Source organism: Manacus candei, unplaced genomic scaffold (assembly GCF_025592945.1).
Source record: "Manacus candei isolate 608988 ecotype Guabito, Panama unplaced genomic scaffold, ASM2559294v1 h1tg000023l, whole genome shotgun sequence".
NCBI lineage: Eukaryota > Metazoa > Chordata > Aves > Passeriformes > Pipridae > Manacus > Manacus candei.
The window spans coordinates 17,509,801-17,523,419 of NW_026138071.1; the positions used below are offsets into that span (position 1 = coordinate 17,509,801).

At 39.6% G+C, this 13,619-nt stretch overlaps 1 protein-coding gene across 9 annotated transcripts in view; it reads left to right on the top strand.

Annotated features, from left to right (window-relative positions):
* Window positions 1-13,619, top strand: part of PARD3B (par-3 family cell polarity regulator beta) — a 393,203-nt gene that overhangs the window by 105,377 nt on the left and 274,207 nt on the right. For all 9 annotated transcript variants that reach the window (XM_051786819.1, XM_051786818.1, XM_051786820.1 and 6 more), the window contains exon 3: window positions 8,234-8,402. In XM_051786819.1, coding sequence (XP_051642779.1) covers window positions 8,234-8,402 — 169 coding nt within the window. The remainder of the gene's footprint in view (window positions 1-8,233; window positions 8,403-13,619) is intronic.

Below are 13,619 nucleotides of genomic sequence, written 5' to 3' on the forward strand. Positions count from 1 at the left end.
ATCAGTCTTGCAGTCCTCCTTGTATTTGTTTTTTTCACTTGGATAGAAGAAGAAAAAAAGCAAAGGGCATTTGTTATCTAGCAAAACTCAGAAGCTATTTCACATGAAAACATAATGAGTGTGACAGGCTACAAATAGCATTGAACATGAATCTTTTACAGAAGAAAAGAGAAATGTCCTTTGGTATATTTACTTCAATCAACCCTAATAAGGCTTGTTTTATGTGTTTTATGCATCCGCCATCATAATTATAAATCCTTGACATTTTAGCACTAGCATTTATATCTGCCAGGGAAGCTACCCGGAGTCAACCCTCAAGGAATGTCTGTATTGTACTGTGGATCTCTGTAACAGCTCTCAAGTAGTTACTAAGTGGCTTAAAAAATTACATCTCAGTCATGCTTGAAGGGCTCATCAAACTTTGCCACAAATATCAATGTTAAGTACCCAATCAGCTGCATTGTTTGAAGTACAGTCACATGTGCCCACGAAGGAATAGGTTGGACAGGAAGAAGAATTATAGAAGGGCTCATCAATCAGGTAGCTGTTTTGGTTTTTTTTTTTTTCCATGACCTTTCAAAAACTCCTTTCCCTTCCCCCTGGAAGAGCTGGGGCTTGAGCAGGGTCTGGTCTCTCTTCTAGGCATGCTACATTTCTTCCTATTTAATATTTTCCTTGTATCCTTGGAAACTTTTGAGAGCAGAGGCTACCAGTGTTTGTACTGGGTGCAGCAGGATTCTCTTGGCTGCTTTTGGACAGTACCAAAAAAAAAATCTGAATAATGAGGGTAGGAGAAGTGTCAGGTGGTCTTTGGGAAGATACTTTGGTGTATGTCATTTTGGCATGTAGGTAAACAAGATGAGCTAATCACCATAGCTTTCATGTAATGTATCTGTAATTTGTTTTCATATGTAGGTGTGAAGGAAGGATTGCCATATGGTGTGTATATTGGTATTTTTCCTTGACAGCCTTTATTTTAAGTTAAAGGAATTCCAAGGCATACTATTATGTAAGAATACCATTTCAAATACTTATCAGTATATACCAGAAGAATACCTTGAAAGAATGCTGAAGAAAGGTTGTAGAGCTCCAGGAAAGTTTTAAATTGAAAAATTAAATAACACTTTCATCCATTTTTGAGGTACCCTAATTACCTCAGTTCTGTCTATGTTGCACTGTTACCAGTCTTTCATCTTTTAACCATTTGAACAGGATTTTTTCATAAGTAATATATAAAATCTGATTTTACATTAATTAGTTTGTGGAGTTCTGAAGCAGCTTTCACAGTGGCTTTGTGAAGTTTTTTTTGTTTCAACGTATGGTACATTTTACTCTCAGTCATCTTGCCTTGATGTAAAGTCTACTTGTCCCCTCATGGGCATAAATTCAAAGTATCACTTGTACCTGTAGAAGAGTTTTTGTTAGGAAGGTGAACTCCTTGAAAGAACTGCAGAAATGTTCCTGCTGTTGTGGTCACGCTTGGTGACACCTGTGTGCACAGTGCTCTGGTGTGCTGTCATGGGAGTGGAGGCACAAACATTGGTCCAGCTTCGTTAAAAGAGACAGAGATCCATCACTACTGCAAGATTACAGACAGTGGTAATCTAAGGAAAATGTTAACTCAGTGATGTATGGACAGAAATTTGCTTTGTGTGGTTCACAGAGCTGAAGCAGCTGGAGGTGGAGAGTTGCTTTTCTTCCTAGTTTAGTTCCCTGAACTGCCCCACCATTGGTCTAGTGAGTTATAGCACTGGTGGTTGGGGAAAGAGGAAAGCTGGGCCACAGCAGCCTCAAAGTAGATGTCAGATTTTGAACTCTAAGATGGCCTGGTGCAAAGTGCCGGCTAAAAGGGAACTTTGCCTTTGCCTTGTGTTGGTGTTGGTGCTTGTGCTTGAGTGTCTTAGATGGCTGGAGTAAAGAACTGTCCCTGCCAAACATATAACTGAAAAGGGAAAGTTGCTGAAAGAAAGGAGAGGAAAAAAAGAGAAAAGCATCCCTGGATCCCTTTTAACATTACTCATATGTAGGTAGGCTGCTGTCAACTTCAGCCCTTTTCCATCTGTGTCTGGTTGTTTGCATGTGCAAGCAGCTGAGGAGAAGTGACGTTTTGATTTTATAATTTTTTTTTTAAATGTTATTTTGAACATTGCTGTACTCTGGTATCAGTGTGTCACATATAGAAACGATATGTGTCCTTCTACCTCTTTGGTACGTGTGTGTAGGGATAAATACAAGATTAGTCCTACAGACCCCAGATTGAGTGACTGGAGAACAAGGTAATGTGATACTGTGGTGAACATCAATTTCTGCTGTAGCTTGAGCCATTCTCCTTATGTCAGGAAGTTCAATGAAATAGTCACTAAGCTTTTCACTCACTCCTCCTGACAGCTCTTTGTTAAAATGCAGGTGCTTTCTGTGGAAAGTCTTTACTAATGGACCCCAAAAAGGGAGAATTTTCTAGCTGCGTTATTTCATAAGCAACTAATAGTCGCTCCCACAGGAGCCAGAAGCACTGGCCATCAGAAGTAAAGATATGGTTAAACTAAACAGTCTTGTTTCCTAAGTGAGCATTTGAAGTCATGGACAAGAATTATCTGAACAGGAAACAAATATGCCTGGAAGAAACCCACAATTTTACTACTTTCCGTTGTCCATAAGTGAGAGAAGAATGTAGATAAAGTGAATGTGAAAAAAAATTGAGGAAAAATATCCATCCAACCTAATGAAAAATTTAATACAAGTCGAGCATTTAATTCCTTTTTGTTTCTTACTATATAATTTTAGCTGTGGAAAATTGCATCTTTTCAATCACTCACTGATGCTAGCCTATGACTGAGAACTTCTCTTAGTGATTTTATCCTAACAGTAATTGAAAGCTGATTAATTCAATTGCAAACAAGCTTTTATTTTGCCATTTCTTCCTTAGTACTTTGTGTATATGCCTGGTGTCTGGGGTCAGAAAAGAAGCAGTGGTGTCTATTTTCTAATTCACCACAGAAAAGCTAGTAAAATAGACAGTTTTTAACCTTATTAACAGTAATCTAGTTGTCTAGTTGTTTGAAGAGAAATAATTATGAAACCTTTTTTTCTAAATTATTTATAGGGCAATGTAAAATCAGCTGGTTTTGGCTTAACAAACAAGTGCCTTAAAGCAAGATCTGTAACGTTCAAAGGTGACGATGTTTTTCTTCGGAATTCTGAAACTCCACGAAGTTGTTTATGTCTAATTGAACTTACTTAGCAAGCTCTAAACCAAAACTGCTTCATTTTGAATTTGGAAGGACTTCTTTTTGCTGCTTCTCGTGTGTTCGGTGCCTGTGTGAGCACACAGGGAGGCTGCGGTGTGTTCTCCTGCGCGCCCTGCGCTCCAGCACGTTGTGCAGCAGCTGCAGGCAGGGGGACAGCAAGGCTGCTGCACCTCGGGCGTGCAGAGTGCACGCGGTGAGTTTTGGAAGGGCCGAGAGCCCGCTGGGAAACGTAACATTCCACGTGGGAGCAGGGGTAAGGGAACACTTTTTCTCATGGGGATTTTTGAAATGAAAGTTTGAATTTATTTTTTTTTTATATCAGTACAGTGAGTACAGTAGTTCCCCAGGATAAAATACACTGCTGCCTCATGCTCAGTCCCTTTTTCAGTCAGTAACATCGTCTGCTATTAGTATTTACCCACCTTTTTGTTTATGAGGGTTGATCTTAATTGAATGCGTGTCTATTGCTCTCTGTGTTTGGGAATATAGACACATAATTTTTGCATAATCTTGTTTTACTTTTCTGCAAACTCTGCAATTGAAATATCATTAAACTATTGAAAGAACTGTGGCATAGGACAGTGTACAAAGTTGCTGTACTACAATAAATATTTATTTATTACTACAGTAAATATTTATGTTGTTTAAATAACCTCTAAAAAATGAGATGCCGGACTACAGCAAGTGTACAAAACTGAGTAATTTACACAGTTTACAAATATGTACATTAGTATTTTGGTGTCTTTAAAAAAAATAAAAATCATCTGACCTACTGAACTCTCAGTATTTGTAAATGTTGAACTGGTAAAGAATAAACTAGTGTTGCTGTTTTTATTATATGTTTGTGGGGGATTTCTTAATGTGTCCTGAATTTCTTTTCAGTCAGAAGAGTTTGGCAGTCTGTTCCAATGAAAGAATTTTCCATACTGGAAATTAGAAGTCAATTATGACAATTATTTTTGAGTAGTTGATTTATATAACCTTAATTGTATTCATTCTCTTTGAAAGGCTGAAACAGATATTTATAATACTTTGGTTGCTTAGCAGTGTATTTATGTTAGATTTGCTACTGATAAGATGCTCCTACAACTGCAGTCCTGAGGAGTTATCTCCCAATTAAACATTTTAGAAAACAAATGGCTGCTTATTTCATTGGAGAAGAAAGGCATTGCATCTTTGCTACCTCCACATGCAGTACTGTAGCATCTCCCACGCTGCAAAAAACTCTAGATCATGTTACTTAATTACTGGTGTGTTCCATACTGTGAAGAAATACATTTTCTTTGGGTTTTCTAATCTGTCAAAATAGTGCCTGGATGTAGACTAGGGAACTGTGGGCTTCTCGCAGAAGTCGCTCACAAATGACGGCAGTAAGAGACTTCCCCGTTGCCAGGCGGGTGTCCGGCCTGTGTGGTCTAGCTCAGATGGACTCTTCTTCCCAGCGTTTGCCAGGCCATATTGCAGATGTTGGCCAGATGTTGGCTTGCACTGTGCCCTCCCTGCTCCGGCTTGGAGTGTGGAAATGGAATGTTGGTGTGGGTGCAGTTGGGAAGGGAAGTAGTGGCAGAGGTGGCATCTTCTCGTGCCTCTGCTGCAGGGGGAGAGGAGCCGGTGGGTCTCCATCTGCTGAACCTTCTTGATCAGTGAATGTGACAGGTACTTCAAGTGGCAGAGCTGCTACAGTCATCAAACCACTTACAATCCTTCCATATAATTAGACAGGAGAAGATCTGGTCATTTTATCCACTTTCGGACGCTGTGATTTCTGTCCCTCAGCTTGCCTGAACCCAGCTGTTTGTGACCAGGTGTCAAGGCAGGTGTTTGACTTGTAGTCTGTTAGCTCTTGGGCGGTGTCACCCAACACTAGGGCAGGTGCCGTAGGGACCTCGCTGACAAGAGGACATTATTGTTGCCATTGAAACTTTATTTTAACCTGAGCCCTCTGCAGGTCAGGCGGGTGCCCACTGATATCCTCAGTCCCGTGCAGGGCAGGGCCTTCAAACGCAGGACTCCCTCAGCCCTCAGGAGCAGCACCCGCCCGTGTCCCTGCCCTCCCTTAGGGGCCCTTGGAAAGGAGCAGTGGGCGTGTGACCACCAGCCCCAGGGGAAGGGGTGGGGTGCACCAAGGTGAGGAGCAGCCATGCCGGGCATCCAGGGGAATGGCTGTGGGGTGGCCACGATGCAGTCGGCCTCTTGGGGCTGGCTGGTAGGTAAAAGCTGCCATATCTTACAGCTGTCAGGAACCCGTGACCTGGCTTGCCTGTTAAAATAGCTTTATATTATCATTTTTGCCAAGGATTCATTTGAACTAAGGTGGACTAAGGAAAGGTACAGTGCTTAGAAACTGCAGTATGCAGTAGTGTCGTATGGTAGGTGAGCCTGTGAGAGAGGCAGTGCACAGCCAGACTGCTGCTCTGGTCTCTGCCCGTGACCCGTGGAAAATACTCCCAGAAAGCACATAGATATAGGGTGCTTATAGCATCAGTTTCTCCTGGTTTGCCTTTCTGAATTTTACTGCTACATGTTTGGGGGCTTCTGAGGCTGAGGTAGTGCTTGCATGTTTCCATTTAAGAGTTTTTGCTGGTGTTTTCCATTACTTTATCTGATTTTTTTTTTTTTTTAACTAATTCCTACTTTCCATCTTTGCAACATCCTGGGGCAGTAAGCATAGAGTATTCCAATGTAATGCAGAATTTAATACGCTAGGGTGTGAAACCAAGGGGAAACTCGGTTTAGTTGAGGAATTCAGTTGTTTGTTCCCATCAAATCACAGCTGAACTCCATTTATTCTGTTTTACATTGCTAATGCTCAAGTGAACTTTGTATTCTACCACTATCTACAGTGCTTTCAGTGCCAGGGTCCTACACAATCTCCAATTTCCTCTTTATTAGTAACAGCCTCTTTCTTAGAAATTAAATTTCCCCAGCAAAAGTGAGGCAGAGAAAACAAACCCTTTGGTGGACAATGATTGTGTAACTTAGTGAATCAGGATGGACTTCCATAATAACATGAATAGTCATTTCAGAAACAAATGAAAGAGATCATAGGGTAGGTTTTTCTTTTTTTTTTTTCCTTGGTGCTGAAGAAAATCGCTGTGATCTGTTGGTGTCTGGATCTAAGTTAGGTTTTTTGACTGTATGTAGTTGTGGGGCATAATGATGGCCTGGTGATGATGAATGCAGTGTGAACACTTGGGTAGTTACCCTGTTATGAAGGAATAAGACACAAAGAGTTGTCCTTGTTACTGGAAATAATCTTTCCTATATGCTTTGGACAAATAAAAATCAAATTGTATGTTGTATAAGCTAGTTGTATGGCCATGGAAAGGAAACAGGCTCCATATGGAAAAGGAGAGCAAGTTTTCTACCTAATTATTTAAGGGGTTTTGTGTGTCTCTGAAATGTGCATTGGTAAATATGAGCTGACACATTTCTAGCAACCAAATTATAAATGAGTGGAAGACCTGAAAATGTCAGTTTCTTCCTTAGAAGCACTTCAGGATTTTTCTTTTCCCTCTCATACGTTCATTTCTTCCCTTGGGCAAATGAGTTTATTTAAATGTTTGTCTGTGTTTTTCATAGGGTATAATTGTTGACGCATCTTGGAAGTGTCAGAGGAGATTTGATGTACTAGTATTTTTATAGAAAGTGTGTGTATGCATACCTTAAAATAACACAGAGATAAAAAGTAGTAAGCCAATCCTTTAAACTTGTTTCCATGTATATCTTGATACTGCCTAATCAGTTTTTTGTGTTGTGACATTTTTCATGATTAGCGGGGGAAAATATTAATCTGAAGGAGTTCAGAAAAAATAAAATAAATGAGCACCTTAAGATGAAAATATCAGGTACAGTAATTATTAGGCACAAGAACTATGTCATATCAGGTGATGGGGTAGCAAAAATGCTCCTCTGGTTTTGGAGAGGGCTCTGGAGTGCCAAGAGTCCTGTTGGTTGAGAAAAACATGTCTTCTACCTCGTTTAGATTCATAGGGAATCAATAATTTTTTGTTTTGTTTTCCCAGAGCTGTTGCACACTTAACTGTTTTCCTGGAACTGTAGCACAATATACACCCAGCCATATGTATGTGAGTCCCTTCTTGATGAAGCTGCATACACACGTCTGATCACTTTGTATCAGTAGGAACCAAAAGGAAGATCCTTATGAAAGGCCAGATTAACTGAGGCAAAAAGTAATGATTCTGGTGATTTTTGTCATTTTCATGTCCACATTAGTGTGAGCTTGGACATCAGACTTCACAGTCTGTCACTGCTTACTCTTGACCTTCCTGTGTTTCTGAGGTGGTGGAAGAGTCAGTGACTGAGGGACAGTTTTCAGAAACAGTGTACCTGGTGTGAGCTTGCAGGAGAGAATGGGAGGAAGTCATTGATGCATGGTGGGTAGAGAAGTGCAGGTGTATGTGTACACAGCTGAAACTCATCCTTACAGAGACACAGGTTGGACAACTAGAGAGACTTCACACTCTGTCATTGTGCTGGATTTATCTTGTCCTTGGAATGTAATTATTATGTTCTTATAAATAAAAGGTACATCTATTCTCTTAGTACAGCTCCTGTGGTTGTGCTACCTTTGTGCAGCCTGTCAGTCAGCAGCACTAAAATTTTTTAGAATAATAACACCCTCTACCCCAAGAATTAAATGCTGTTCTGCATTTTTAAGCATATTCACCTGTAAGTGTTTTGGAATAGTGTAAAATGCTCACTGATGTAGCATGCTAACTCTGAGAAATACATGTCAGCACAGGGCAGTGCTGAAGCATATACTTAAAACACTTTGAAATCATAGTGAAGTCTAAACATAAAAGTACATGCTTTTTGGAATCTCTATGTTTGTTGTTAGCTGTTTTGAAATAAGGTTGTTATTTTTATACTCTAAAGAAAGGATAAGTTTTATTTTTTTTAAAAAAGAGTGAAGACTGGGAATACTTTAAGTACACAAACTGTATTATCTTTTGTTTTGTTAGCTGATTGCTGTTTATGATGAACAAGAAACTCACCATAAGACTGATGGCACCAATGGCAATTTGACAGACAGAAATAGCCCAGACTCTTTTGAGACGGAGGTGGCAACTCAGCTGGCGGCCTTTCAGCCCATTGGTGAGATTGAAGTGACTCCTTCTGCCCTAAAACTGGGTATGTATATCTTAAATGGTTTTTTTTTCTTTTTTTTCTTTTTTTCTGTGAATGTTTTAGTCTGATTTTATATATTTAAAAGTTATGGGCTTTTTTAGCATCCCGTTGCCTGCCTTGGAATTCAGTGAATACAGTTCAGTGAAGGGCCTTGAGGGGAATGAGGAGTATGAGGAGTGCCTGAGATTACTTGGTCTGTTGACCCAGAGAAGAGAAGACTGAGGGGAGACCTCATTGCAGTTACAACTCCCTCATGAGGGGAAGAGAGGGGCAGGCACTGATCTCTTTTCCGGGAAGACCTGTGACAGGACCCGAGGCAATGGTCTGCAATTGCATCAGGGGAGGTTTAGGTCAGATATTAGGAAAAGGTTCTTCCCCCAGAGGGTGGTTGGGCACTGGAACAGGCTCCCCGGAGAAGCAGTCACAGCACCAAACCTGACAGAGTTCAGAAAGCTTTTGGACAATGTATTCAGGCACATGGTGTGACTCTTGGGGATGGTCCTGTGCAGGGCCAGGAACTGGACTTGATGATCCTTGTGGGTCCCTTCCAATTCAGCATATTTTGTGATTCTGTAAGGGTAAAAGCTGGACTTTTGAACCACGTGGACTGCAGCTGAGCATGGCAATTTTGCACCTGAGCCTTGTGTCCTGCTGTATGTTCTGCCCATCCACACAGGTGGGATCTCTTTTTTTTTTCTCCCTTCTTTGACTGGGTAGGTTGCTGACAATCTTTCATTGTAATATTGTAAGAGTGCACGGGATGAAACCTGAGCAATGGATTTTCATATAAGAAAGTCATTGAAAAAACCCCAACATTTTTATTGATGAACCTGGGTTCAATGAGTGGAAAACTGCTGTGTGCAAATACTTTTACTGATTACCTGAGCTAGTGCCCTGTTTTGGGGGTGGGAGGTGGAAAGGAGGAGATGCTGGTTGCAAACAGTTCAGCTTTTTGCCTTTGAAGAAGTTGTACAGCTGGGTCTGTTTGCCTTTCTCACTTTCAAGTGAGCAGACTGTCATTAAGAAAGGCTTCTGCTTAATTCCCTCTTACATCAGAGAGTACTACATGAACTGTTACAGCTCTGGTCCCCTGTGTTGTTTAAGTGTGCCTGGAAGGCCAGGAGTTCAAACACTGGTTTCCAATTATAAAGAGCTGGAGTCTTGTATGTTGAACACAAAGCAGTTTGAAATACTTTCTTGGATTGAAAGTAGGCTAAGCTGTCACCTAAGCACTAGATATAGAAGCTTTCAAAACCAGATTGAAGGTGAATGCTCTTACAGTCTGTCTGTAAAGCAGCATTAAGCAGATGAATAATGCTCGGGAGAGCTTTCTCTGCATTCCACCAGAGCCCATCTCCGAGTTCACCTCGTGTTCCCGAGTGCTGCTGGTGGCCTCCGAACGGTGTGCAATAAAACCTGAGGGTAAGGGGGTGGGGTTAGGATAGAAGTGCTGTCTCTAGTTGTGCTGCTCTCGTGGAGTAGTCCAGTTACAACTTCAGAAATAGAATGTTCACTGGTCTATTTTTAATTGTATTTTTAAAGGAAAATGCTAATTAACAAAAGAAATTTCTGCTAAAGCTCACTGGATGACGCTGTGTAGCTTAACTTCTAACAGAAGTCTGTACTCATTTTTATGCTTGATCTAGAAAATCCTGAAATTCAAGCTGCATGAGAATTTTTAGAGTAAAATTTCTGTGTTAATGTATCGCATCTGTTTTTTTTCTATGTTCTAGAATAGAAAGATCCTTTTCTATATTTAACAACACACAAGAATTTCTCATAACTAAAAATCTTGAGACAAGGCATTATTGACATAACTTGAACTCATGCATATTTGGCTGTGTTTTTGGTAAGCACGAGGTATTGAAAAGTTTGTAGCTCTAGGTTTGATGGTTGAGAGGTTTGCCACTTCATTTATTGCACATTTTTAAGTAGCACTGTGTTATCACATTTTAGCATGTTTCAGAAAGTAGAGATGGTTCTCCAAATACCTCTGAGCACTGTTTAAAAAAAAAAAAAAGGTGGTTTGTCTAGTGTACTGTTGAGCATAGATGGAGGGTTGGAGAGAAGAGTACTTCAGCCTCACACAATTTTATGTAAAGCAGTTAAGTGCTGAAGCTCTTGAGCTCACCAGTAAGCTCCCACATAGTTGATTTCAGAGCATTTATAAAATCCTTATACTACAGAGCATAAAGGCGACAAACTAGAACATGAGAGGAGCAATTAGGGTTCTGTTTTGTTTTCAGTGCAATACTAACATATATTTGAAGTTAAATTGGGTGCTTGCTTCCTAAAAAAAGGAAGACATAAATGTAATGTGTTTGTCTCATCAGTTCTGTTTCAGATTGGTTTATTTTACAAGGTAAATGTAAGATTTACTACCTGTTAGTCCCATAACTCAGTTTGTACTGGGAAATGTAATTGTTTTCTCTTCTGGATTTTACATCATGGTTTACAGTTCTTTGAACTTAATTTTTGCCTTTATCTTTTGTGTACAAGTCCCTGGACCTTAAATTATGTCCCTATTTCCATTAGAGGTAAATTGAAAAGTAAATGAAGAAATAGAAGGACAATTTGGTTGCATCAATATCATTGATGCATGAAACACAGTAGCCTGGCTTCCTGTCTAGTTATTGAATTGACTCCCACTTGCTAGCAGAAATAAATAATATTAATTTATAAAACTGTTGTTATTTTAGGAGCAAGGATGTGATTGAATATATATGCAGCAAGTAAGTGTTGCTTTCCGTGATAGAGCTGTGCTTCAAGAACTGTCATGTGCTTACCTTTCAGAGTATTTTTCCAGAATGCCTTTAGGGAGGAAATGCAGGCAATCCATTGTTATATGAATTGTCAGATTGTGGAGCAATTTTGCCTGTTAAATTCTGTTGGATGTTTTGTAGTTAATGAAACCAGATCCAAAGTTTTATGTAGAAACAGTGTTCGGTTAGTGCTCTGCTTGGAGAATACGTAGTGCTTGATGCTTAATAAGCACATGAAACTAAACACTGTTGACGGTCATTTTACTTATTATCAAATTACTGTCTTAATACACAGTATATATCTCCTTAAAACAGTTCAGGAAATTAATCAGCCATCTGTTTTGTTTTCCCTGAAACAAAGACTTCTCTGCTTTTAAAGCTAACTCTGTTCTCAAACAGGTGAAATTGTGTGTTCTTATATTTAATTTAAGAAAAATTCAGGAAGACGTCAGCTGTTTATGAACGCTGTCTCCACTATGTCCCTAACATAAGGTGAGGTGCAAACATATTTGAGTGCCTCCCTGCTCCCCCCTCATAGCTGGATTATCAGGTGCTGTTGCTGACAGTGTCTTTTAATACTGAAAATCTTGGTGTACACGTTTCAGTTGACAATGAAATAAGTACAGTTCTGTTGTAAATAAAAATCCCAATTTGACAGAATATGTGATTGGGTAAAGAAAGCATTTCATGCTACAATACAAAGGGTAATAAAGCACCTGTTAATATATATTACAAAATTCAGAGAATCCCACAGCCATTTAACATGTCCAGGCAGCTGTTTGAAACGGTAAAGAAATTGATCTACTGATTTTGATATTTCTGTGGATGAGAACATTGAGACACAGTTGTTAAGTTGGCAGCAGAGCTGGTCTTGTATTACTGGTTTTTGTGAGCAGAATTTCCCAGAGTACACTAATGATGTGGCCATGACAACAGTTTCTAAAGAATGATACAGGCAACTAAATGCTGAAAAAGATTACTTACATTTAAAAAAATGGAATGGAGGTAAACTTCAACATCTCTAACCCCAAATACTGTTGGGGTTCTTCATTTTGCCGTGTTTCTTAGTTATGAAACTGTGCAAAGACAAAAGCTTGCACTGAACAGTGAAATCACAATATGCTCAATACTTTGGAGTATGCCTTCAGCCCAGGTGAATGTAAGGTAACCTACACCCCAGTGAAAGAGTTTATGGCTCTCATAAACCATCTTGTAATTTTCTGTGCACCCCTAAGCATGCCAATGGCCCTTCTGTTTTCCTTTTGCACCTAATCCTTTACTGTTGTTTGCAAGTGGTTTTCCCCACATGGCAGGTCCTGGAACAGGAAAGGGGGAGTTATTTTCATTATGTCAATTTGTTTTTTCCTTTTCCGTCCATATGGGCAGGAAGGAGAGCACTAATTTATTTACAGAGTATCCATCTTATGGACAAGTCACTCTGAGCTGGGAATGCCTTCGTGACTGGCTGTGTTTCATTTGCTTCATTTGGTAGGTGATGGTCGAGTGCACACAAACTTAGTTGTTGCTTTTCTCTTGCTCGTCTCCTTGGTGTTAAGTAGTCAGGATTTTGCCTGGAAAAAGGCAGTATTCAGTGATACTTGTTGCTTCTGAACACTAAGGTAGGGGGGAAAGTGAGGTATATGTAGGTATCTCTGGGATTTTTTTGGTTTTGTTTTATTTATTCTTTTTCCATTTCTTTGGGAATTTGGGAATCCTGAAGTTTTCTGAGTACAATCTGGAAGCAGATATAATTAGGTTGCCTTGTTGACTATTACAATAAAATTAGGCTCTTAATGAATTTATGCCTTTTACTAGTGCTTATTTATAGTTGAGGTTAGATAAAGAAATAACTGCTTATAACAGTTACTGATGGCAGGTTAAAAAATTCTCTTGTAAACTACAGGAGTTTAGCTCCTCCCGTTGAAAGCTTTCACTACTAAGTAGGGCAAGTGTCCTGTTTTTCCCATTGAAAGGTCTTATTTTAGTATTTCAAATTTTGAATGCCTTGGTTTTATGGCAAATCTCTGAGATCTTCTTCTTTTATATGTACACCTTCTCCCATCTGATCAATGTTCTAGGCAAGTGGAAGACTTAGGTGTAAATAATGGTTGGAATAGCTAATTATGGTCTCTCTCCTAAAATAAGCTTGCATGGCAATGGTAGTTGGAGTTCAAGCTACATTGAGGCACTTGTGCTTTTGAGCAGTCAGTTCTTTTGGTTCTGGACATCTTATGTGGTGTCTTTGCCATGGGCATTTTTTTCCTGAAAACAGAGATTGCTGGGAATACTTCAACTCTCAGAAGGTCTAGTTAGTACAGGATAACAAGAGTATTAAGCCTAGAAAGTTTTGGGTTTCCATTTTGATGCAGTTGTTGATGTTCTGGCCATGTCTTTTTAACATTTGGAAAAGGTTACTATCCAGTCTTACAGTAGAGAATATACTCAATTAGCTTAATGT